The sequence below is a fragment of the Glycine soja genome, chromosome 20, assembly GCF_004193775.1.
Source record: "Glycine soja cultivar W05 chromosome 20, ASM419377v2, whole genome shotgun sequence".
Lineage (NCBI taxonomy): Eukaryota > Viridiplantae > Streptophyta > Magnoliopsida > Fabales > Fabaceae > Glycine > Glycine soja.
Genome location: NC_041021.1, coordinates 1,037,082 through 1,065,001, shown reverse-complemented (window position 1 = coordinate 1,065,001; position 27,920 = coordinate 1,037,082). Strand labels below are relative to the sequence as shown.

The window sequence follows — 27,920 nt, the reverse complement described above, 5'->3', positions numbered from 1 at the left end:
TAAGAACAAAAGTAATGATCCCTTTTTTTTCTCCTCATTTCAATTCTATTTTTCCATCAAATTCATCAAAGGGTATAAGACTGAGTCACTAGCCTCTCTTCCATTCCATGAGAGTGTGACACGATGAGTCCCTTGGGTATCTCAGGTTTGGCACACTTGTTTGGCATCTTAGCATTCATCCTCTTGCTCGTTTGGTTGTTGCATTACCGTGAAGGAATTGATTATGATTCAGACAAGGGATTTCGCGTCTTCAATGTAATATTGTTTCCTCTCCCCCTTTTTCTTTATTTGCTTCTGTTATATATATATTAGATTACATGAGTTAGAGAGTATGATTCTTTCAATTAGCATTCTCAATATTATTATTTTGTCTCTTTTAGAGGTATATTTCACACATTACTTCAACAACTAGCCATTTTTTTTTGTCTCAAGTATTTATAATTATTCTCCTTTTTATCTTTATTAATATACTTGATTTTCTTAACTATTTCTTTCTTTCAATTTTCCGTATTTTATTTGTATCTCTAAATTAATTTTTTTAGTGAAATTGTCAATAGTTAAAAATAGTCTTTTATTACAAAATTTAAATTGTTCATTATATATAAATTGAAAATATGATTTATATATTCAAAAATATATATCTATATAAAATATAAACATTCATCCAAAGAGATACAAGAATACTAGTTGTCACATAAGGGAAGGGATGTATCATAGCTATATGGTGGCACATGCTTCCACTTATTTTCAAAATTCTTTAATACGATTATCATTATTGATTGTCAGGCATTGAGTCTAGCAGTAGTAGTTAGTCTCTCATATACCCACATATTTAATGTTTGATAGTATTTGGTAAGATTGCTCGAGAAAGGAGGACATCTCTGTACGAAGGAGGAAAAATAAATTCAAAACTTTGCCCCCGTTATACAAATCTATTGTACAATTTTTTTCCCTCATACAAAGAATGTTATTTTGTCCTATCTCCATTATATAATTTACATATTTGTCCCTACACTGGTTACATAGTTAACAACCATGTGATGTTAAATTTACGTGTATATATACGTTCTGCATGCAGGCTCATCCTTTATTGATGTACTCGTGCTTCATTTTCCTTGCTGGAGAAGTTATCTGCTAATTAACTTCAATATTCGCCTTCTGTAGTAGAGCTATGTAAATTCAAAATTGATACTTCCAAGTTATCATGTGGTTGTCTCAAAAAGCAACATAACATTGTGTCAAAATGCAACAACAAATATCTTATATTTAATTTTCTTCATCCTTTGGCTTCTTTTTTAATTGAATTGAAACATATATACAGCTATGATGGCATTCCAAACCATACCAAGCGAAAGGAAAGTCAGGAAGTTTGTTCACATGCCCTGCATTTGATTGCTATAGTTCTTGGCATTGTTGGTTTGAATGCCGTTTTCAAGTTCCATGGTATGGAAAACATTCCCAATGTTTACAGCCTCCATTCATGGATTGGCATTGTCACCTTCTGCTTATTTGGATTGCAGGTAACCTGATTATTAATACCAATCATACATTTATGCCTTCTATTATTTTGGTAGAAAATAGTTTATGGTAAGGGAGGTTGTCTTGTGACTATGTCATGGGCCAAATTGATGGTTATGGCTAAATCTGTCAAATGAGTCCATCTAGTCTGTTTCGATCTGACTCAAAACTTTTAGCGTTTTCATTTTGTTGGCTTTGCTTGACCTATTGGCTTATTGGACTAGACTAGGTCAATTTGACCTACTTATTAATTTTGTTTTGAATTCTTTTTTAAAAGATTTTTTAAAAAAAAAAACAGTAGTAGGACTAATAGGATCGATACCATTGAGGTCTAAATTTGATTGGCATGCTAAGGTGGGTCAAATTGGTCTAATTTTATTTAGACCTCTAATTTATGGTTCATTTTGATCTAGTTCGTTAGGTTATCTAATTGAATCAATATAACTAAAAAAATAAACTTTTAACATAAGTTATTAATCATGTTAAATTACTGATGTTAAAAGTATCAAAGTTAAGATCGGTTTTTAAAAATCGATTTTAAACTAAACTACACAACATCTATTTTTTTTTAAAAAATGATGGTGTATAAAAAGAAATAACCAAAAAAATGTAAAAAATATATAAATCAACATCGGTTATTAGAAAAACGGATGTTATTTTTTGAAATTTTTTTAATATTCTGTATGTTTTTTTAATTACCTCAAATTAATCTACAAATTAAAAAATAAGATCAATTCAAACAGTTTTCAAAAAGTTTTTATTAGACAGTTCAAATTTTATCCATAATAATTGAATAATTACTATCAATTAAAAAAAATATTTAAAGTAATAAAAGTCAATACATAAAATCATTTGTAACCTAATCTAAATTAACATAACTCTATCATTCTAAAATTACATAAAGTGTTTCATTCTTACTTTTTAGATAAAATCTTGCTCAATGAATATGAATTGTCTTCATTCTTTTTAATTTCAATGATCTTGAATTAGTAAAATAAGAATATAATAAAACATAAGTTAATAACTATATAACAATTATAACTAGTTATGACTTGTGGATAGTTTTAATTTGTGGTTGGAATCTTTCAGTTACATTATGATTAGCAAGATCATGAAAAATCACAAACATTACAAGTGAAAAAATTATAAATAAATGGTGTAGTCCTAATGAAACATTTATTTTCTAAATACGAGAAAAAAAATCAATTTAAATTTTCATTATCTCTGTAAGATTAAATCAATACATTAAAAACTCCAAATATTGTTGCTTTAATTGCAATTATGGACCACTATTAAATACCATAATTGTTACCTTCAATTGAAAACATATATACGGAATATATATATATATATATATATATATATATATATATATATATATATACCGTAAAATTTTAAAAGTATGCATGATCAGTGTGAAGATTTTTACAGTGTCAAAATAAGTTTGCATCTAAAGTATGACTTTTACATTAATTAATACATAAATTAATAATATTATATAAATTATAATAAGTTGATATCATAAAAATCACTAACATTATATTCTAGTTAAGAAATTGTTAAAATAATTTTCCTCAACAAAATTGTTAAAATAATTTGCTTATTATACTCAGTGGATCATGGGTGGTCCAAAACTAATATAGAACATCCTATAATGACTCCCTACAAATAATTGCAGCCCATGAAGAACTAATACTATGGTTATTTAATCTTAAAAGCCTATTACCAAAGGACAAGCTTGATTACACTTTTGACATAACTTTCTTGATGAGAATTGTTGTTTGCAGTGGCTTTTTGGTTTCGTTGTGTTCATGCTTCAAGGAGCTTCAGTCAATACAAGAGCTAAAGTGCTACCATGGCACAAAGTTGGTGGTAGAGCACTGTTGTTCATGGCTGTGTGCGCTGCTGAAACAGGATTGATGGAGAAGTCTTGTTTCTTAACAAATTTAAAATTGTTACATGGGAGAGAATCTAATTTGATCAACTTCACGGGTCTTGCGATTCTCTTGTTTGGAGTTTTTGTAAACTTTTCTGTTGGTTTCTCTTAGTTTGCCATAAAAACACTCTCTCATTTGTACACTTGACTCCACATTATAAATTGGATTGGTTCAGTGTGATTTTATCTTTCCAATTCTTTATTATTTTGTAATAAATAAATTATTTGATTCGTGGAATGCTTTATATTGAATTTTCTTCTTTTTAACAAAACCAATGGTGCAAGTTGCTTAATGAGCGGTTCGCTCGTTATTACTTCTTGCATCTCACATTTTTTGTCTTTCAAGGTAAAATGCATGCCTTAAAAAATATTGTTTATGTTTATTTACCAAAAATATTACAAAAAAATGATTTAAAAATATTATTGAGGTTTAATTTATTTTTTGTCACGGTATAATTTTGGTCTCTCAAAATTTCATTAAACTAGGCTGGTGAAAGCCCCGTTGGCCAACACATTTGGGCTGGATAATGTACTATTGGGCTTCCAGTTAATGCTCGGGACTGTTGGACTTTGATTGGGCAATTGCTTCCTGCACTTCCCATATTTTTTCGAAATGACCATTCCATAAGCAATATGAGAAGCCTCGGAAGCAATATGAGAAGATTTTGCAAGCAAATGTGGGAATTGTAAGAAGCAATTCTAGAAGTGCAGAGAAAAAAAAAACCCTTTGGTTGAAGCTTGGGACTATTGGGCTCCGGCTAATGTACACACACATACGCATTGAAAAAGGATTAGTGACAAAAATTCAAAAATAAAAGAAATAGGAGAAATAATTACCTTTTATTTGTTAATTTAGCAAATATTTCAAAAGATAAAGGATTTTTTGTACCTTTTTAGGAGAAAAATAAAATAGAACAATTAGAAGATAACTTATTCCCAACAAATTAATTTAGCCTGTTTTACTCTCAACTTTTAAAAAATTTGCGAATTTTACTCTCTCTTATTTTACTTTTAACATAATTATACTTTTTACCCCCAATTTTTTTGACAAATTTTACCCTAATTTTTGTGTTTATTAATGGATAAATAGTTTGGATAAAATTTGCAAGTTTCTTAAAAGTTATGGTAAAAGTGTCAAATTAAAAATTTGGGGGTAAAATTCGATAAATAATTAAAAAATTAGGATAAAAATGCAATTAGGATAAAAAATTAGGATAAAAATGCAATTAGGATAAATAATTAAAAAATTAGGATAAAAATTCAATAAATAATCAAATAATAAATTTGTTGACTTTGATGACATTATTTTAATATTTATATTAACAATGATTTTCTTGTTAATTTAAAGTAAAATGTTTTAACAGTACATAAAAATTAAATTATAATGAAAGGCACAACAGGAAAAAAAACACACACACACACACAAAAGAGAGTCTTCCTTAGCAATTGGCATAGGCATAGCATAGAGCACTGAATATGTTTGCTCATTCATGGCCACCTGAAAAGGGGAAAGAAGTTTTCAAAACCTTTGGGGATATCATCTCCAAAGCAAAAGTTAGGCCATTAAAATTGTGTTCATTAGTGCACGCGATAAGGTTGAACCATCACTGGTCCATGGCATAAAGTGCACATAATTACGCCAGATAAGAAAACCTCAAACATTTGAAACAATAAACTCTCGTGCACTTTTCAAATACTACGAGGATGATAGTCCATTTCAAAACAAGGAAAAAGGAAATGGAAATAAAAATAGTGGAAGGAGGAGGACCACAATGGCAATGTAGCTTGCTATCATTGTTGCTGTTTTTTTCCGGTCAATGACTTGATGACTTTATAGCCATAGTTAATTATGCGATTAACATCAAAATTAAAGGTTGTCATAAGGTAAATCCCTGTTTAAAATGGTAATTAACTTTTGGAGTCACGGTTTATTTCTACTGTGACTAATTGATTTTGGATAACAGTGACTATATATGTAGCTATGTTGGTTTTTATATAATTAAGTGTTCGTTTTTATGCTCTTCCATTTAAGCAACTAATTTGCATTAATTATTGTTTGCATTTGGTCCTCATTGCTGGGAAATCATGGAAAGTATATGCTATGCTTGTCTAATAATTATAACTAGCTAGTCTGATAGAGACATTGGATTCAATAATATCTACTTTTCTACTCTAATGATTTAAATTTTAGTTGTCATATGCTACACATATCATCAGAATTATTTAATTTTTTAAATCAGCATATACATAATATATATTATATGGGGGCACAAAGGGCACCCCAACTTATATACAAAGAAGAGCAAAGAACCAAAATTAGGATCACGTACAACTAAGGTTATGGCATATATATTTACATAGAACCATATGTGAATAGATGATAACAACTAGAACTTTTCTTTGAATGAGAATACCAACAAAAGGTTTCTATAATTGACTAACAGCCTTGAGAATATCATCAGAATTTTCCAAATTTCATAGAAACCTGCCTCTAAGTTAATCTGTTTATTTGTGGATCTAGCTGGGTACATAAACTTCTACTATATGATAGTATTTAATTACTCTGCAATATTTTTCCTCATTAAATTTTTTACCTTTTTAAAATGACTGTACTAATGTGAACAATCTTTAAAATGCTACAGATCTTGAAGCTGTTGCGAATAACCAAATTGCATCAAAATTGGACCATCGCGTAATTATTATTGGCAGCTTCATTTTGTTCATCAACATCGGCAAAGTTGCTGTTATGTTGAGTTCTAACAAGATCTTCTATGGACACATGGTAATCAAGGCTTATTTATCTAGAATAAACACCTATTAATTTTAGTATTATAAAGATACAAGTTTGATACTGATTAATGTGCACCCAAACACTGGGGAATTCACCCTTAAAAACCTATTGTTAAGGATAAGAACCTTGAGAAAATTACATAAAAAAAAAAAAAAAAACTAACATCGCACTGTAGTTAGCCATGGGTTATTCGTTAGAGTTAATGTTTCGGCAATTGACACAATACGATAGTTCACTGAATCTTTTTAAAATATTTGTATATTAAGGTCCCTTATTATTTTTTTCATAGACCCATAAAAGGTCAGGATCGGTCTATCAACTTGCATTCCTCATACATCAGGAGAGTTGTATTACATGAAACCTACTAGGTCCTAACACATGCTAACATATAAACAGTTAGAGATAAATAAAATCAAAGAAATTAAATGGGACTAAAACCTTTTAAAATACAGTTTTAGTTTTTTTTTTATGGTTTTTATTATATTCAGTTTGGTCCTTATCTTTTAGAATATTTAATTTTATCCTTTATGCTTTTTAAGTGAGTTAAAAAAATCCTTCTTAAATAATAGTTGTTTTTAATTTTAGAACATGATTTTGAATCATTCAATTTAAAGATATGAAAATTATATAGTATCCAACTAACTTTTGAATAAACAGGATTAAAATTGCATAAAAAGTAAATTTAACAAGTAATTGAAAAATTAAAAATAATTAATATCAGTTTTTTTTTTCGATTGTTCAGATATATTTTAAAGTATATGTAATAAATAGAGTTGTAATGCAGCAAAAAAAGAAGAAGTTGTAATTTAAGTAATACATTTATTTTTGAGTTGTTCATAAGTTTAGTCTTAATTAATTTGAATCAGCAAACCTACCTATATATTTAAAATTGATTATTTAACTAATCAAACGAAGTTGAACCAATGTCCAATGAATTAATCTCGAATAGTTTATAGATTCAAATCATTTAATTTACACACACAATGCTCATATAATGATTTATAAATAATGAAGATATTTTAATTAAATTTAATTTGAACTATCTAAATTATATATATCATCAAATTTTGTTTCTCTCACGTACACCCCATCAAAACCACCTGGTAGGATAAGATATGAATGATAGATTATCTGATAACCGCGTGCAAATTGCCCAATGCGAAACAAAAGGTGGCTAACATAATTTGAAAGAAATGGAAGAGCCTCGAGGCCACTTAGCTGCAAAAGTAATTTATTTTACTACCAAAAATTGACAGAATGGAAGAAGACCCTAGAGGCCACATATTCAGTTTATTTATTTTGCACTATCAATGTCTTTGTCATATAATTGTGTACATCTTCTCCAAAAGAGCCAGGGAAAGTTGAGCATATAAGAAAAAGATTTGCAACATACCTCAGAAACACTCAAATCCATTTTTCCTCTAATTTAGTTAATGCGGGTAATTGGATTGCAATTTTTTTTATAAACAAACATTTATTTATACTTTTTTTTTGCTGCATACATTATACGATTAATTATATCAACTGAATATAAGAGGTACTCAAATCAAATCCATTACATTCAAGGAAAATTATTAATTAAAGCTGCGGTAAAAATAAATGAATGATTATCTCCTTATATATGAAATTAAGACGTGCAATAATTAAGAGTTAAGACATATACATGAGCCTCACTTTTCATTTGGCCTTTTCAGCATTGTCAGTGTTTCGATCTCTTTCAAATTACCACTTTGAAATATCATAGATAAAAAGCATGGCTTCAATAGATTTCCATATATATATTCATTGCTAGGATAAAATTAAATTCACCATTTTACATTTTTTTTCTTACTAAGCAGTGTCTCATAGAATTTAATAAACAAAATAGTTGGATAGATTACTATCATGTTTATTTAACTCAATAGAGCAGAAACTAAAACTCAATAAAATTGTACTATAAATGCATGATTAATTAATTTATTGTAAAGCATCAGTTCTTTTTGCAATTCTAAAGAAATTCTTATAGAAAAACAAATCCTTTAATTTTTCAAAATTTAAATGTGCACTACTCATAGCTAGCTCCACAACACAACTTTCATGTGTGGCTTTGAGCTTGTGGAGGAGAATGCATGGGAGTTGTCAAGATATGGAAAGCTCCACCTCTGGATGATGTATCACGCTGGGGATGAGCTTTACAGCGATAGAATCATATATTCACTTTCGTGTGTTCAATCTCAAATCGAAAACAATTGGTTAAAATAAGGAAAGCTTTGATTTGTTGACCAATTAATGCTCTCAACTCAAGTGTAGGGACATATTTTAAAATCTATAGTATGATATATGAAATAAGAACAAAAAAATATAAGAATTCTTAATTATTAAAAAAAATAAGAATTGTAAATTTAAATATACAATCGTTTAGATATCCAAATTAAAAATTAGTTAACAATGAGATAATTATTTAAAAATAATAAATTATTAGATATATGGAGATCGATTAGGACCATGATGGTCCAGATCCACCCTCCCATAATTTCTCATAAGAAGAATGAATTAACCCCCTACCACTCAACAAATTAAGGCTCAATTAGTCTTCACCATAAAAGAAGGATTCACAACTAGTGTCTCACTGTGCATCAAATAAATTTGTCCAAAAGTTATCTTCATAGATTCATATTTAATAATATATTGAACTTGGAATGGTTATAATTAAGTTTCATTTAAGTCGTTATTAATTTAATTTTCAATTATAGCATATTTATAATTTTGAATAAGATCTAAGATATAAATTAATACTTGAATTTTCCAGACATCTCAAAGCATAGGTTGCTATTTCCTATCATTTTATGTGAATAGATCATTAATCATTAATTCATATTTTTTGTAATATTCATTATCCTATATTTAATTCCTTAAAGTTAATCGCATGAACAATTTCAATGCCTCGCACGGAAGAGAAAATCAATGACTTAAAAAGGATTTTAAGCCGTGTGATCGAGATAAAATCCTTTTATATATTTTTTTTCTTTACTCCTCTATTTAAAAATATGTCATAAAAAATAATATTTTGTTTTTGATTGTTTATTTTTTTCACTGAAAAGTATATTTTTTTTAATTGAAAGAATATTAAAGAAGAATAAAAATGTAAACACAGGTAATTTGATTCCGTGTAAGATAATAGATAAGGTTATTAATTGTAAAATGTAAGTAATTTCCTATAGCTAGCATACTCTGATTTTACCAATATCAAGGTATTTTGTACCATGTATATTATAATATTTCCCCATGGCCTTAGTTTTCGGAGTACCCCCACCCCCCACCACCCACCACCCACCATAACGTGTGGAGATCACTAATATAGTGGCAATTTGCCAAAGTTGATAAGAACATGATTTGGATGGACCCAATCACATACTTATGCATGTTACAAACCCATATTTAAATATAATTAAATTTCCCAACGAAGGAAAAGCAATGCCATTTTCTAACCCCATAGGAACCTTCACTTTCAAAAAGTGCATATACCTTATTTTGAACAAACCTCATCCATTTGTCCGTATCTTCGACAGGAGAACCTCCTTTAGATATAGTGTACCATTTTACATGTTAAGTTCCACAAAATTAATCATTTGACTTGGGATATAAGCAAAGAATAGTTCAATAATACAAGCTATATAAGTGCATGCATGGCTCAGAAAGAAAGAAGACGACTGGCCCGGATTATTAATTAGTTGGAGCTATCTTATGTGTTTTTGACATGTCGGGAATAAATGATGTGAAGAGGCCCTACAATAGCATATGCATGAAAAAACTAAACGGCAAATTAAAGAGGGTGCGAGGAAAAGTCTCTTGAACATGGATATATCATATATGGAACCCCACCTTGCCTACAATATAATTCACATTGTATATATAGAGAGATTGTTTGGTATTTCTTTTGGCCTTATTGAATTTGGTTTGGCACCATGGAATCTAATCACAGATATATCATATCATATATACGACCAATTTATTATAATTTTACAAGTAATCATGTTTTTTTTTACTTGATGCAACATTTATAACACAAGAGATGTTATATATTACGAACCAAAATAGACACGAAAAGTACGAATAAGAAATTTGACAAATCTAAGCCCTAAACACAATATATGAGTGGTTTAAATGATAATCAAATAACCAATCAGATTTTAGATATATGATTTCGTGTGTCATTTATTTTGTTTCATGCAGTGTAGCATTTTTCTTTGAGATTAATGTCTATGTATTATGTGTTAGTTTTATACTGTCCTTTAATCATAAATTATCGTTTAAATTATTTTAAGATAATTATTTTAAAAGTTAATAAATTTATCATATAAAATTATAATTAAATTACTGTGTAAAATTTTTCTCTTTTTCGTATAGCATAGCACATTTGCATTTGCCCTCAGCTTGTAGGGTGTATTGATTATCTGTTACTTTAGTCAAATTATATGTATTTGATTTAATCAATATGGAAAGTTAATTTGAGGGGCAAATGGGTTAATTTGTGCACATAATGGGAGGGTATTAACGCTTGAATAAACAATAACGGGAACTAGGTCGTCAGGTACTGGTTGCGCTTGCCTGACGAAGAATGCAAGTAGCTGCCCCATTCGCAATAAAGGGCAAATCTGTTATTTATATTTATTTGATATTTTTTATTAATTAGTAAGAATTAAAACCAGATAAATAATTCCTCTTGTTTAATCTACAGAATCAAACCCCTCAATTGATATATATAATAAGTAATTGATTAAAGGGGTTATCCTTTCTGCCCAAAAGTTTTTTGAATATGATTATTTTCCACAATCATTCTACTTTTGTTATATAGTACTGTTTTCGTTTCCTCCACTGAACTCATTGCCTTTATTTGTTCATACTTGCTTTTGTTATTAAAGCTTTTGACACTTTGTCTCTCTCTACCCTTCAAATTTTAATAAGCTTTTAATTGATTGTTTTAAACTGTTACAGTAGGCATAGGATGCCAATAAATATTTCACTAATTATTGTTAATTAACATATATTGGCAAGAGAACACGGGTGTTTCCTAATCCCATTATTAGCATATATTTATAGTTTTCCATTTGCTTTTTATTTATTTTCTTCTCAATTTTTTTACATTACACATCATTGATTACAGTTGATATTTTCTTTTCTTTTTTTCCTTTTATCTTTTCCTTCCTTCCATCTTTACACCCTAAAATAGAATGTATGCATTGCTCATTTTCCTTTTAATTACAAGAGCTATCATTCACCATCATTTTCTCTAGCTTCTCTGTGGTATTATCCTACCAGATTTTTTACATTGTCATTTGCTAATTGATCTCTTTTGTATAATGATCTATAATATTTTATATCTTAATTAAATATATTTTATAAATTTTGTCTAAAAGCTTATTCTTGAGAATCTCATATTTAAGAAAATGGACTAAACACCACCTATATGGTACATTCTTCACATTGATATATAAAAATATCATTTAATCAATCAAAATATTAAAGAAAAGTTGGCACGTACTGATTTTTCAGTTATGGTTAAAAAAAATTTAAACTAGAGAGCAAGTATGATAAATGGTTGGGTCAAAGTCAATCAATTAATATATGTTTCCGTTTGTATAACATTTAAGAACATTTATACTTCCTTTAAAAAAAAAAAGAGAACATTTCTACTTCTGATACAATATAACAAGGGGGGGTAAGTAGTATCCACGCGCAAATTGGAAGCCTGGAGATAGTGTACATTACTGCATTTTATGAATAGAATGTCTCTTAACATGCATGCCAGAATTAGTATTTAGTACAGAGCATAATGGTATATGAAATTGGAGGCTGAACAAAAAAATGAAATTGTAGATTCATTTTATTAAATTGTTGAAAAAATACTACTAGCCTATACTCGTATATTATTCTCTATTTTGTATATATAATACTATATAATACATATATTTATAAAAGAAAAAGTAAATGAATATGCTTAAAGGTTTGTTTATATATGTTAGGTTTGTTTATTAAAAAGGTTACGTTAAGACTTTCTTCAAATTTTGTTTAAATAAAAAGGTCAAGCCTTAAATTACCTAAATAACTCGTTTGGTCCCGTATGTTTATCTATTTAATAACAATAAATTATTATTATTATTATTAATTTATAACTCTAGTTTTATATTGATAAATTTATTAGCTTTTTTGTAACTTACACTAATAGGTTTTTCGACTTATATTTGTTTATAAGCTTATTAGTGTGGTGTCAATGGTCTGTTTACTTGTGTGTAGACTTTATTATGAAAAATTTGAAAACCTTTTATGTCAAATCAAACTTTTACATAAATCAGTTCAAATATATTATAATAAAAAGTACTATTAATATATAAATCAAACTTTAGTTTAAGATTATGAATCAAGTTAGCAAAGTCTAACTTCACATAACTCATTTCTACTCCAAGTAATGTGTTAATAATAAACAAATCCCAATTAAAGATGATTTTTTTTAAGGCAAATATGAAGTTGTTTTTGTATTGTAATAATTTTACTTCCTTCTTTTCTTAAAAAAAAAAATATCCATGTCAGGATATCTATTAAATTAAATCTACTGCAGAGTGCAGACAGCTTCAAATGGAAATGTAACTGAAAATTATATACATATTTTATGGAAAAAAATCATTAATGAAACTTTAAAAATAAGTGAACAAGAGCTATAAATTTTGGAGAGATAAACGTTACTTCTGCGATGAAGAGGACTTAGAGACATGTAAACCTAGGCACATATTAAAAGTTTTTTTATCAACTACCCATAAGTATTGTTAAATTATTAACACATACTAAATTTGTGAAAACAACTGATATAATTTCAGTTTCAACACTTATACTTGTACCCCAATAACAAAGAAAGGTATATTGAAAAAAAAAAAAAAGCAACAAAGAAAAAAGAAATCAAGAGTAGAAAAAAGGGCAATAGAAATATCAAATGATAAATCATGTGCATTTCTCATTTTCATCATCATTACTATTTATTGCAAATCAATGAAAATGAGGGTTTCAAAATAGTTAATCAACCTTCATAAAGAAACTTGAGTAAAGAAGAAAATCAATCCATATATAAACAATAAAATACAATGTATTAAAAGTTGATTTTATGTTTAAGAAAATATTCCTTAAAAAATGTTTAAGAAAATATTAACGTAGTTTTCCTGTTCAAATATAATTTTTTGCATAAAAATTAATTTTTTATTTTTTTAAATTCAAAAGGTGTTACTATTTAGAGTTTGATTTATATACCGTATACATGTAGAACATCTTTATACAGAAATCTAATAAGATTTAACCATTTTATCTTAATTAATATAATAATTTAATTTTTATATATTGTTAATATAAAAAAATTACATAATCTAACAAATTAAAAATCATCATTAATATAATTTTCAAAACTACTATTGGAAAAATCAACGTTCTTACTATGACATAAAAATGTAAAAGTTGTTTACATTATACTTGTATATTAGATTCTAGTCTAGTGTTTAAATTTATTATATACATACATATAATGAAATTTGATAACTTCACTTTAAAAAGACATCCAATAAAATTAATATTTTATTTTTGGCTTTTCACATGTATTTTCTTCTTAAACATTTTTTTTAAAAGCAATTTAGATAAGTACCTTAGTTTTCCTTTATTGAGAGGTCGTGTTATCAATGCTGATTTTGCGCATACATCGGATAAAATTAATGTGTAGACTTGCTGGTTAGAAAAGTAAAGTCTTGAGTAGAGTGGGACGTATTACTTTGGCCAATTGAATGGCAACTTATAATATGCAGAATTTATGTGATAGTATTTTGACTATTGATAAGTTGGTTCGTGGTTTTATTTGTTTGGGTGAGTTGGGAAAAATAACTCAACCAAAGAGTATTGGTGGCTTGGGGTGTTGGTAACCCTTCTTGGCAAACACATTTGGGAGCTTATTCATACGACATCACAATAAGTTGTGTGTGCAAAGGGGGAAATACATTTTTAATATTGAGGCTAAACCCTATTATGAAAGGGGTCCATGACTTAAAATCAGGCTTCAAGTTTTGTATTTTGGGGTCAACCATATTTATTAGGCGTTTGTCTTCTATGCAATGGAATTTTCGAATTCTTCTTGCTAGGAATTCATCTTCTTCCTTTGATAAGTTAGTTATTTTCGGTCAATCTGGATTTGTTGACAGATGCTTGTGACACTCTTCATGTAAGGAATTAATTTTTCTGAATATAAAAAGAAAAGATACAAACAAAAATTCAAACATTAGTTGTCACATTATTAAAAGATTAATTCCTTCTGTTAAACTTAACTCTCGTAGCTCCGATGTTAGTAATAATAATTCTTTTTTTATTTTTCACATTTATTTTTTTAAGCAATCCTTTTAAAAGCACAGAATACTAACATTCCTAGACTTCACTCTAGTACCTCCAGTAAAACAATAAGCTTAATATGACCACAATAGAATTGTGTGGGGATGGAAACTAAAAATGAAAGGGAAAGAAAAGAAAAATAAAATAAAATTGCCCGCATATAATAATATTCCAACATCTCTAACTCTCAACACAGCACAGCACAGCACAGCACATTCCCAACTCCCAAGTCTCGCCAATAAAACGTTATATTCCAACCTCTCTCTCTCATCCCCTGCTATTCTTCTTCATCACTCTTCTCTTCTCTCTTCTCCCCTATAATAATATAATAATATTACCAACACAACACAACACTCACAAAAACAGCAGACAAGTAGCCAGAACAAGAAATCCTTTGACACATTAATCACTTTCTTTAAGGAAACTAATTAACATGGGAGGAAGGGGTCACATGGGGTGGTTCCTCTTCTGTTGTTGTTCTTCTTCTCTCCTTTTTTTTGTTGCTTCTTCTTCTTCTGTGTCACCCAGAAGAAACTTGCCCATCATAGCCTTTGAGGATGGCTACACACCCTTGTTTGGTGACCATAATTTGGCCATCCATAGAGATGGCAAATCAGTTCACCTTTCACTTGATGAAAGAACAGGTTTTCATTTTTTCTTCTTCTTATATGATGCCTTTATTTTTATTTTATTTTATATTTTATTTTGAGTTGTGATTACAGGTTCTGGATTTGTGTCTCATGACCTTTACCTTCACGGGTATTTCAGTGCCTCGATCAAGTTGCCTGCCGATTACACTGCTGGAGTTGTGGTCGCATTTTATGTGAGTAGTGGCTTCTAATGCTTGATGATCAAATAAAAATCATACCTTTCTTATTATAATTTCATACCCTTTTTACAGAATTTTAATCATCCATCATAATTTGTTAGAAACTGTACATGTTTTCCTTTTTCTTCACTCCTTCATGAAAAATGATCATTCATATCAATTTTCTTCTTTTTTTTCATTTTTTTTCCAATTAACTAAGGTATTAATTGAGGAATTTCTAGAAGATGTTTTGAAGCTTGCTTGTAAATAATGCGTTATGAGAACAAAAAAGGAAAGCATATTGCTTTCAGTTTCGTTTTCTTCATGAGGTTACTAATGGGGACAAAAAAAGATTAATTTTTTTTCCTGTTTTTAAGGGAAACTCCAATGTTTGTTTGTATTATTGAAATGAAAACGCCAGTTAGTTTGTTTGTCTCGATTTTCCTTTTTTTTTTAACTCCTTTCCCCAGAAGATAAGGGGCACGAGTCATTTTAATTTATTCCTAACATTTTTCTGCTGCAGATGTCAAATGGTGACATGTTCCAGAACAACCATGATGAGATAGACTTTGAGTTTTTGGGGAACATTAGAGGCAAAGACTGGAGGATTCAGACCAATGTTTATGGCAATGGAAGCACCAGCATTGGTAGAGAGGAAAGATATGGCTTATGGTTTGATCCTGCTGAGGATTTCCATCAGTACAGTATTCTTTGGACAGATTCTAAGATCATGTATGTATGATGCAATCTATTTGAATCCCACATGCCATATTTGGTTATTACATTTTCCTTGTTATGGTAAAACTAGTTTCTTCAACTGTTCTATTATTGCCTTTTATACTCTAACAATCCCTTGCTTTGATGGAGTGGTTTGATGGCTTTTTGTTACTAGAATTGTGGGGGCTTTTTGTTCAAAAGATTCTCTGGTTTTCTTTTACCGTTTACTACATCCACAGTTTTTAAATCAAAACCAGTTTTTGCCTGTAATGCATTGATTACTTGCTGATAGTGAATAAAAACCAGATATGAAATGGCCTAATTTTTCTAAGTTGTGTATATCCTTATGGAGAGGAACCCACATGATGAAATTTTGGTGGGGTGTGTGACCCACAAGATGAATTGTTAGTTGTTGGAGAACTATTTTTGTCTACCTAATTTCATGAATTAGCAATCAATATTCATTCCTTAGTTACTATAGCTACCATACCTAGTGGGTCTCATGCGTCCCTTGCATATAGGAGATAGGAAGAGATTATGCTGAATTTCCTTTTATGTCCCACCTTGTCACTTAGTACTTTGTAATGTTAAATTTAATAGACTTTAATTTCTATCCCGTATGAAAGATTTTGTATTGTTAATCAATCAGAAATCATCATTTATAGACTTTAAGATAGTTATTGTAAAAGTCAAGTTTACCGTACTTGACCATTTGTGTTTGGACAGTACATAGACTATTTGCACAATTTGATAATTATTTGTGGTTTACTTGTTTTGTTAATTAAGTGTTTATTTATCGAGGGGGTCTAGATAAGTTGGTTGAGCAGGATGCGTGAATTATTGTAAGTCTCTCGGTACATGTCTTTGATTCCTACAAATAAAAATAAAATAAAATTGTGTTTATTTTTTTTTCTTGTGCAGATTTTATGTGGATGATGTTCCTATTAGGGAAGTTAAGAGAACAGAATCTATGGGAGGAGATTTCCCTTCAAAGCCAATGACATTGTATGCCACCATATGGGATGCTTCTGATTGGGCAACCAATGGAGGCAAATATAGAGTAAATTACAAGTATGCACCCTATGTTGCTGAGTTCTCTGACCTGGTCCTGCATGGTTGTGCAGTTGATCCCATTGAGCATGTGGCCAAGTGTGACAGTGCCCTAGGTTCTGAAGAAGTTCCCTCTGGTGTCACCCAAGTACAAATAACCAAAATGAGAAACTTCAGGTTGAGGCACATGACATATTCTTACTGCTATGACACTGTTAGATACAAAGTCCCTCCACCGGAGTGTGTCATCAGCCACCAAGAAGCTGAAAGGCTTAGAAAATTTGATCCCATAACGTTCGGCAATGGCCGGCGCCACCGTGGTAAACGACACCACCATAGTAGTAGAGGAAGCCAAGAAGAGATTACTGCTTCTTCATTTTAATGTATGGTTCCATATGCAGAATTTGTCATAAAGGAAATATTTTCATATAATGAATCAGTTTGATTTACCTGGGTTACAAACAATATGTCTTTTGATCAATGATGTTTTTTAGTCCGTGAAAAATGAGTCATTTTTTTTTGTTAGTCCCTAACTTTTAAAACCATAAGTTTTGGTCCCCTTCACTATTAGCTTTAAGACTAAAGTTTGTGTATTTAAAAAATATAGGGATGAAAACTTATGGTTTTAAAAGTAAAGGACTAAAACCCAATATGACTCGTTTTTTCAGGGACTAAAAATATCATTAACTTGATATCTTTTTTTTCCTTTATCCTTTCATTTTGGTGTAGAGAGAGAGAGAGGGGTTTGGACATAGAAGTCCTTAATATGTTAGTTTATGATATGGTTCTTGCTGGTGGGTTTTTGTATAGTCCTTCATTCCTCTAGGTTCCTGGGTATTTCCTCATTGATGTCCTATGCTACTTTACAAATTGAACCTCTTCATTGATGATTTATGTATGTGGAGACACACCCCAGGGTTTCAATAAACTAGTATTTATTTTATTATGAGGAGGAGTGATTTAATGAGTGTTAGGTATGAATTATTTTAGTGTTGGTATGCCACATCCAGTATGAAACCAACCAAAATGACTTTTATATTTAGTCCATGACTGGTACTGAGGTGTGTTTGGACTGTCTGGAAAATTACATGGTCAGATTTGTCAGCTTGAGGACACAAAATGTGGCCATTTTGTCAAGGTAATTGGAATCCAAAGTCAAGTCTTGAATGTGACAAATACTGCAGGCTGGTTAGTTTACTGGTGCTTTCATTAAATAGTGTGACCAAAATTTCTCTCTCCACTTTTTCTTTCCCATGCTTTTGTCTTCTGGCCTATAGTTGGGAATTTCAAATGGGCAGTTGGGATCTCTAAGTACAACATTCGGAGTGATTATTGGCCTCTTATCCTATTGTTTGCACTGTCTCTCCATCTAAGAAAAGCAAACAAGGAGGACAACTTGTGTCCTTCGTTTTTCAAATAATAATAATAATAATGGCATTTTAGTACTGATAATCCTGGTTCTTGTGGTAATTATCTTACTACGATGGCCATAAGGGGACAATGACCATAAAGGATTGAGTTTGAGTTTGGTAGAAAAGTGTATAATTGCATTTTACTACTCACCAAAAATCACTAATTTAGAACCACTAAATATGTGGATTAATTCAAATGAGATTATTCTAATTTAATCATTGTCCTGGAATTAGAATTTTTAGCATACAATTGTATTAAATATTTAGAAAGAATTTTGTATCCTAAAATAATTTTAGAGTCAGTGATACCATGTATTATCTCAATAAAATATATATGATTTCTAAAGAAAATACTAATTAAGATGACCCAAAATTTTGTCAAGGAAAAAAGATTCAACATGCATAAGCTAGACTAAAATCTGAGTTTGATCATTGATAAAAATAATTATTAGTCAAATTTTATTGATTTTTAAATTCAACTCTAGATTTAATCAGAATTTATTTTTTTATAAACAAAAGGATTAAGAAAAAAAAAATATTGTGAGAAAATGGTCAACTATGTCTCTATCACAAAATACATAATAATAGTGTAGAAATTTAATTTATATAAAAATGTATAAATACTTTGCATCTTTAATCCATCACTTTATGTTGTAAAACATGAACAGTTTTCCGAGCCAAGTATTTCACAAATCTCATTTGATCTGATTATTTTTGTGAATTATCTCATAACTATCATTTCATTGCCATGAAAGTGACAAAACATTTCATATCATTAGTTTTAGTGTAAATGATAATGTTAATTAGTACAAATAACTAATCAATGTTCCGCAATCCGCTCTACTTTTAAAAAGCATTTTGGAAAAGCAATAGCACTAGTTTGAAAAATATCCGAAACTTTTAAAAACAAATAAGAAAAGTAGCTCTTGATAAAGCAATGTTAGCTCTACTATTATTTTAATTTAGATTGATTACAGCAAAATCAAATACTCCCTCGTATATTGGAGTGAATATGAACTATAGCCACGTTTAAAAATATGTTTAAATACATTTTAGTTTTTATAAAATATGTTTTTCTTTCGTTTTGGTTCTCTTTTTTTTTTTGTGTTCCAATTAAAAAAAATTGTTGGATTCTAGTCTGACTTGACACTTAGTTCATATACTTCATTTTTAAATCCCTATAAAATTTTAAAGTTCTAATATAGGTCTCTTTTATATTCAAATATTATTTTTTATTATTTTAGTGCATATTATTTAAACAACATTAGCTTTGTTTTTTTAACCTATCTTAGTTACATCATCACTTAGGAAATCTTGATGTCAATAAGTAATTACTAACAAATAATAGCAGATATACAAACCGACAACAAAATGTTTTAGATAACCAAAATGAAAAATACAATTTTATAGAAAAAAATTTATTAAAGCCTTTTAAAATAATTGTACCCCTTATTAAGGGGAACCACCGAATCAGTCTCCACATTGATGCAACGTTTGGTATTAAGTACCTAGATGAGAAATACTCATCAAAGGTCATTATCATACCTACAAAAGTAAAATTTCAAGCCTCAACTTGTCCATTGGCCAACACGAAAGATGAGATGATGGAAGAGAGAGGTTGCTATTTTTTTTAAATAAAAAAAAAACCCAGAAATTTAGGCCATAGAATGAACATGCATGCTGAATCAATGGCCATCTCACCTGTCTTCCCCCATTGGTTTGCCCAATCAATGGTAATTTATCATTTACGATTCAATTTTTGAAAAATTTCAAATTTCAACTTTCTGTTGGAGAAGTTATAACGTTAGTTGCTAATTGAAAATGAGAATTTGAGGGATGAAGGAAGAACACGAAGAAATCACCATTCTAATAAGAAAGGCTAAAATATACAAATCATCATTTAACTTATTTTTTAGTTTTAAATAGATCCTCTAACATTTAAAAGTTCTGAACAGGTTCTCTTATTTAATTCATGATAAGTTAATACTTTGGAACCATTAATCAATTTTAATACAATTTTAAATAATATTTTTATTGATTCAAAATGTGAAATTTATCATCTACATAAAAATTATTATGAAAGTCAACTAATGTTCGGACTAAAAAAAGATGTAAATAAAGTGAAAAATTCATAAAAAGCGATCGAAAACCTAAAATTTTTATTATTCATGAAACATATCTTTCATGCGATTTTCATTCTATTTATGCTAATTTATCATGAAGTGAATAAGTAAGGAAATCATTTTAAAACTGTTAAAGGTTAAGGATTAATTTTTAAAAAAAAACAAGATAAAGGGCTATTTTTTATATTTTAACCAATAAGGAAAGCAACAACGTTATTGAACTGAAAAAAGAAAAAAAACTTGTGTTATGTACATTCAGCGCTGAACTATTTTCCAAATACACCCTACATATCTCTATAACAATTTCGACAAGCATAACGGGTTTATATATAAAAGGTTTATAATACATGCACTAATAATATTTTTTTTACAATAATAGTTATCCTCTATAGTAAATTCGTTGATTCTTATAACAACTAACTTTAAAATCATATTTACTATAAAATTTTATTGACTGATAATATAATTCTTATTACATCAATAATGCATAAAATATTAAATTCTTAAACACAAACACCATTAACAAAAATGAGTATAACTTTAGTTTAATTAGGAGTACTTGTTTTTATTTACCAATTAGCACAAGTCTCCACTTGCATGTAAACCTTGTACTTATTTCATTATTTTTATTTTTTTACATTGCTCAATGAAACTCAAGTAAAATCTTTATTCCTGCAGAAAACGACACCAAACCGTAACTGATTCTTTTTTCTTTTAATATTGTAATAACTGCTGGATTTAAAGTTAAATATTAATGTTTCTGGCTTCACATTGATGCATATTGAGTATGAAAACATAACTGACACAACTTAAACAATTACTGTAGTTCATAAATATGTATTATTTTATACTTTTTCTGCAGTTGTGTCGGCAAAAATATGTTTATGTTGGTGTTGCTCATTTGGAGGGGAAAATTGAGAAAACATTTTTTTATGAGACTTACTATTTGGCACTGCATCTCTAAGGGTTAAATTAACACTAAAGGAACATTTATCTCGTTAAACGTTAAAAAAGAATGAGAAAATTGGAATTAAAGACAATTGTTGCAGTGACGGATTAATAATAAATAAATTCAGTTTAGCATCTGATTAGCTTAAACTGCAAATGTGCATTTTCTTGTCTGATTATCCTTAAAACCCAGAATTGATTCTTTATCCCTAGGAACCCACTAGGTCAGTGTCAGCTTAGTAGAAGAGAATATGGGTAAATTGCATGAAATCCTCATTCAGATTTCATTGCCGCTATTGTTATAAAAAATTATAATATAACTAAGTTGAATAGAAACATTTGTTTTACTAACGAGTGATTAGCTCATATCATGCAAAGTCACCTATAAAAGATAAATATAAAGATAAAAATTTGTTTTATTTATTTTACGGAGATTTTTTTTTGGGTGTGGGGGATGGGGAGCAATCTTTAGCATGAAATGTTAAAGATTAAATTCCTTAAAAAGAAGTATGAGATTAAAAGTGCAAGAAATGTGTTACCGAACCGAGGTCCAATGGACAGAGCTACGTCATAAATGAAACGTAGTAATTATTATTCCATTTTTTTTATAAAAAAAATCTTTGGGATAGTAAGATAAAGATAAATATTGTTGGCTTTTAATTTTTAATATTACGTCTTTATCTCTTTTTTATTTTTTTCGTTTGTCTTATAATTTTATCATCTCAAATAAATGATATATAACCCCACAGTCCCACACCTGAAATTAAGTACGCTCAGATTTGCCGGGTCAGTTTGCTTCCTTTTGAAGACCAAAAACCTTTGCCTAAAATATAAGCAAACTACATCTTGTTGCTTTCTGCACTTTCTGAGTTTTTTTTTTTTTACTTTATTTTATTTTACCTTTGAGTTTGATCATTCTGGATTGCCCAAACTCTATTGACCCTAGCAGATCAATTACAAAAAAAATGTGATTTAAAATTTCAGTAACAAGATTTATTAAATTTATCCAATCATGCATATGGAATAGATTTTTTTTAAAGAATACATGTATCTTTTATAGGATGCAATTATATCCTTATGCACAATAAAATTCTTCTTTTAAATATTTAATATAATTGCATACTCAAAATTTTGATTTACACAAATATTAATTATTGACATGCACAGAAGGAATTGAATTTACCTAAGGTTTAAAGTCAAATTACTAAAGTTTAAGTGAATCTATTTTACAAACTGCCTTTGGTTGAAGTGTTGAGTATGTTTCAGACATAACCTTTTTCTTGGTACCAACCAGGTTAGAGCTGGAGGTAAAGTTGGTCAATTATCTGCATAGAAGTCACATGACTCACATTTATCCCAAAAAACTATACAGCCATATCAGTGCATATATATTCTTTTAGCTTTCATATCTAGTAGGGACGCAAAGGTCTCTAACCACCACCACCCCTAAATTTGCAAGGTTTGACCTTTTCATGAGTCCCCCAAAGGAAAATATTCGTGAAGTAAGCAATTTTCCAACTTCAGATGAACTATTAAACAACCTACTGACACTCTTTTTGTTCTAGACCAACACTTATTCACGTTCTTAAGATCACAGCCAAAAGTACACGGTTAAAATCGTTGTTCTTTCTTTTCTTTTTCTTTTTCAAAATCTAACATACGACTGTACTGATTTTTTTTTTCTTTTGCAAATTTATTTCCAACGTCAAGTATAAGCTTTTTTTTTCAACTTCATTACTTGGACATTATTCACAATTGTGATGATTTTCAAAATAATCCTATGTTCATTGAAAGACCATATCACCTTTATAGTCAAATTCAATTTTGTTTGACCGTAGTGCCCAATGAAACTTCCCCATTTGTCTTGTCGGGCCTCTCCCTAACATTAGAAATATTTTCTTTCTAAATTTTTGTTTAATACATTCAACCGTAAACACTAAGTTAATTTTAATTTTATGGAAAAAAATTAAGTACTTAACTTTTGAAAAAATTAAATGAAAAACAAAATCTTCTCTAAAAATTAAGTACATGAGTTAATTTTAATTTTACGTGAGAAACTCAATTTTTTTTTTCAAGGCTGACCCAAGGATAAGGCGATCCAAATCCTTACTTTATATATATATATATATATATATATATATATATATATATATATATATATATATATATATATATATATATATATATATTAAGCATATGTGTTATCAAAAGTTGCGGCTCAGTAATAACACTTCATGTTGTTATACGTGAGATCATGTGGTTGATCCTGCATGCACGCAGAAGGCCTCAAATATTTTTTCCTTTGTTTTTTACTCTTTCTCACATACATAGTAATTGTTATTGGTAAAAGATAAATTTTATCTCTAAGTCATAAATAAATTATAAATGGGACTCATTAGATAGGTGATCTATATGAATTTTACCTGATACTAAATAAAGTGTGTTGTTAGTATTTTTCGATCCCAATTTAACCCCTTCAACTCTACTGTGTGTGTGTGTGCACATGTGTTTTTCTATTCACATTATATACTACTTGGTACTTGCATACAAAAGGAAAGGGGGGGGGGGGGGGGGGGGAGTTAGCTACCTGAAGATTTGCAGAGAAGCAAGATATGGAGAATCCAGGGAGAAACTAAAATCAAACTTTTATAGATCTTAGGGAAATCAAATAATGGATCAATATCAGGCCAAGGTTCTTCCCCACCAAGATTTTCTATGATTTATCTAAACTGTTGCTGACAAAGGTGTCATTATACCTTTCCTTTATTTTAGTTTGTTGTGTCAAGCCACAATTTTAACTATACACATCAAACATTGTTTCAAGAACCACCAGCCTCCCTTCTCTCAATAAGCTTCACAAAATTACGGACAAATTGTCTTGCCTTCTGGGGTTATAATGCTCTCTGGATGAAACTGAACTCCCTGTAGTGAAAAATAAATAAATTTCAATATGGGAAGAGAATGGAGACAAAGTGCAAGTTCAAAGGCAATAATAATAATAATAATAAGGCATGAACTTCAAATCAACAGAATCCTTTACTGCTAACTAGGAATGTATAAGGTAAAGGTTTAAATTTGATTGGAAACCACCCCCACAAGTAGCTAAGCTTCCTACTTTATAAACACAGCATAAACTATTAAGATTTTGCCCTATAAAAGTATAAACACTAAAAAGGATTGGTGACAACTGACAAGATATGGAGGTTGCATCAATCCAGGAAAAGAAAGACATTTACTGATGGTAAAATAAATTAGTGTTACTATGTGATTCTATTTGACAAAACAGGAAATTAAGCCCATGTTTGTTTTGGCTTTAAATGCTAGGAAATAATTGAATTTTTCAGCTCTCTCACAGAGCTGGTTTGAAAGTGATTGTTTTTCCATAATGAGTTGAATCAAACATAAGCTAGTTCTTCAACAGCCAATATAGAAATTATGTTGATGACTTGTTAAACACGAGTAAATAGTGTACAAAATATGTTCTAGTCTGGAAAATTTAAGGGCATGTAACAGAAGCTATACTGGGAATTAGGTGATTTGACATTTGAGGCTAGCCGACAGAAATACTGCAGGTTTTAGACAGAGAACTCATCAATTCATGGCTTATGCACTCACCTTTCTAAATTTTCTGAATTTGCAAGAAAAAACTGAGATTTATTTTGATTTACTTCATGTTAATACAAGACTCTCGAACATGGTAACAGTATTGAAGTACATGTCAAACATAAGGAATACTATGCAGCCTGTGGATGATGTCAACTACACTCCATATCAAGAATGAAACTGAATCCACTATTTTCCTTTATTTGTGTAAAGAATATAGATTCCTTTCTAGATTGTATTAGAAAATACCAAGTTGTGGATTTATCTCCTCCTAAATGAACACCAGGAATTAAAAGTTACTATTAAACCAATTAAACTACAATATGAATACTTCAATCCCATATATTAATCATCAAGTTTCAATACTCCCACTTTATTTATTCTGCATAACAGGCTATTCCTTTTATGTTACTTTCATGTATTATTAGAACACTCAATCATTTACACCAAGTTACTTTAGATTGATACAAAACAGTGGAAAATTATCATATGATAGAACATCGATTTCAATGCTGAATAAGACAATCAGTTCTGAAGGAAAATTAAGATGTTACCTGTGGATGCTTATATTTCTTATGACGAGCAGCCATTATAAGACCATCTTCTGTCCAGGCTGTAACCTCAAGTTCATCATTAGGAAAGTTATCTTTCTCAATTACAAGGCTATGATATCTACCAGCCAAGAAAGGACTGAAAATGATGTGAATTGAATAGAGAAAATTATGTTAGTGCTCAGAAAAAGTTGTAACTTGAATGTAGGGGAAGATCAGAATGGTAAAGATCAGAATGTAGGGGAAGCTTGTCATTTAAAATGAAAGCCAGGTTTATGATGAACAACATACAAATATATCAAGAAAAATTTACACTCATTTCTATGCACCTAATAGATCTGCGGCTAAGGGGATTACAAGGAACCTAATATTCTCACCTCCAAAAGCCTCTCCAATGCACTGCAAACCCATGCACACACCAAACAATGGCACAGTTGGTCCAAGCTCCAAAACTGTTTGCAAAGATATGCCAGAATCTTGAGGTTCTCCTGCAAGGATGAAAAAAAATGTAAATTAGCAGCCTTGTGTTTATTCTATTATTTCTTTTTCTTTATCTATTATCTAAATATTGATCATGTATTAAGTTTTTATTAACTCGGAAATTAAAAAAAAAATGAAATTTCTAAAGAAGCCAAGCCTTACCTGGCCCAGGTGATATCAGCACTCCACTGGAATTTTTACTGTTCAAAAGACACAAAATAAATAAATAAATAAACATAGTTAGCCTTTCACATCAGGAACTTCAAAGGAACATGCATTATCCCACAAACCGCTTCATCAGTAAGAACTGTTATATGATAATGCATAACCAGAAAAAACAATTTTACCTTTTCAACTCCTCCACTGTCAACTCATCATTGCCGTAGATGTTGAGAATAGTTCCACATCGGATGTTTAACAAACTTGATAAGTGCTTATATAGCTGGGTAGTCCACCCCCTTATGAACCGATTTTTAAGGGGACCTTTCGGATGCCTTTGCTGCACTATAAAATTTAATAGTAGACCTCAAAGTGAAACCCTAACTCCCCCATATACTTCAAATAAAAATGATACAATGTTAGAAAAATCACTTGTAAAGATGTACATGTACAACAACAGATTCTATACAAAGCTCTCATTTGTTCCTAATTGCCCATTTCTTAAAAAAAAAAAGAGGAGGTAATAATGTCAAACTTGTTATGGCTCATTTGAAAAAAGTTAAGTTAAATTTGAAGAAAATGGAGGCAAGGTGAGGGGAGGGGAATTTAAGACTCTTTTCCAAATAAGCTCCTGAAGTAAACAAACTTGGTATGGAAATCCCTCTATGATATTTCATTTTAGATATTAAGTTCAGTGTTAAATTTGCCATTAGCCTCTCCCCCTTCACTGCAAAAGGTTCAAAATCAAGCAAAAAATTATCTCATCTAAACCAAATCTCATGCCAGCCATTCAATAAATTTGGTTCCTTTGAAGTGCAATATTTTTTTAGATGGCAAACACAAAAGATCCTGAAATTAGCCAAAACTCTGGTTGCTGCATATTTACAAATCATGTCAAGAATTTGAATCATTGCCTTGATTTCAACAAGTTTCACGAATTTGAATCATTTTACAATGACTACCAGGACTTTTACCAAACGGATTTAGGTCTTATACAATTCTTCAAAGTTCAAATCCATCAACTCCCAGGATTTTCAGCACAGAAATAAACATACACACACATACACAACCAAGAATCTTGAGAACAAACCAACATCAAGAAGAAATCACAAAAATGATAAAGAACGGATTTAGGTCTTCTACAATTCCTCAAACCCCTTAACTCCCAGGATTTTCAGCACACAAATAGACACACACAAAGAAAGTAGCAGTACATACAATCAAAACCCCTACATTTCCTCACACTAAAACAGTGAGTAAAGCACATGACACAGTCATCAATCAAATATTAAAAAAAAAAAGAGAGAGAAACAATCTTGAAAACAAACCACATCAAGAATAAAACATACTGTGTAAGCCATATATATATATATATATATATATATATATATATATATATATATTATCATTATGAAGTGAAACAGCTAAGCAAA

The 27,920-nt window shown here is 29.7% G+C and overlaps 2 protein-coding genes and 1 pseudogene across 2 annotated transcripts; 2 read left to right on the top strand and 1 right to left on the bottom strand.

Annotated features, from left to right (window-relative positions):
• The first annotated feature begins 65 nt into the window (after positions 1 to 65).
• Positions 66 to 3,602, top strand: LOC114403519 (annotated as a pseudogene).
• An 11,220-nt stretch (positions 3,603 to 14,822) lies between these two features.
• On the top strand, positions 14,823 to 18,157 carry LOC114403491 (probable xyloglucan endotransglucosylase/hydrolase protein 28). Its single transcript, XM_028366516.1, has 4 exons — positions 14,823 to 15,280; positions 15,359 to 15,459; positions 15,968 to 16,176; positions 17,083 to 18,157. Exons 1-4 carry the CDS (start codon positions 15,070 to 15,072, stop codon positions 17,591 to 17,593), a joined length of 1,032 nt encoding a protein of 343 aa, XP_028222317.1. The 5' UTR covers positions 14,823 to 15,069; the 3' UTR covers positions 17,594 to 18,157.
• Positions 18,158 to 24,318: 6,161 nt separating this feature from the next.
• LOC114403518 (anthranilate synthase beta subunit 1, chloroplastic-like) lies at positions 24,319 to 26,985 on the bottom strand. Its single transcript, XM_028366534.1, has 6 exons — positions 26,982 to 26,985; positions 26,676 to 26,853; positions 26,491 to 26,528; positions 26,226 to 26,336; positions 25,852 to 25,987; positions 24,319 to 24,616 (listed from the first exon to the last, which is right to left on the bottom strand). Exons 1-5 carry the CDS (start codon positions 26,983 to 26,985, stop codon positions 25,953 to 25,955), a joined length of 366 nt encoding a protein of 121 aa, XP_028222335.1. The 3' UTR covers positions 24,319 to 24,616; positions 25,852 to 25,952.
• Between the last annotated feature and the right edge of the window lie 935 nt (positions 26,986 to 27,920).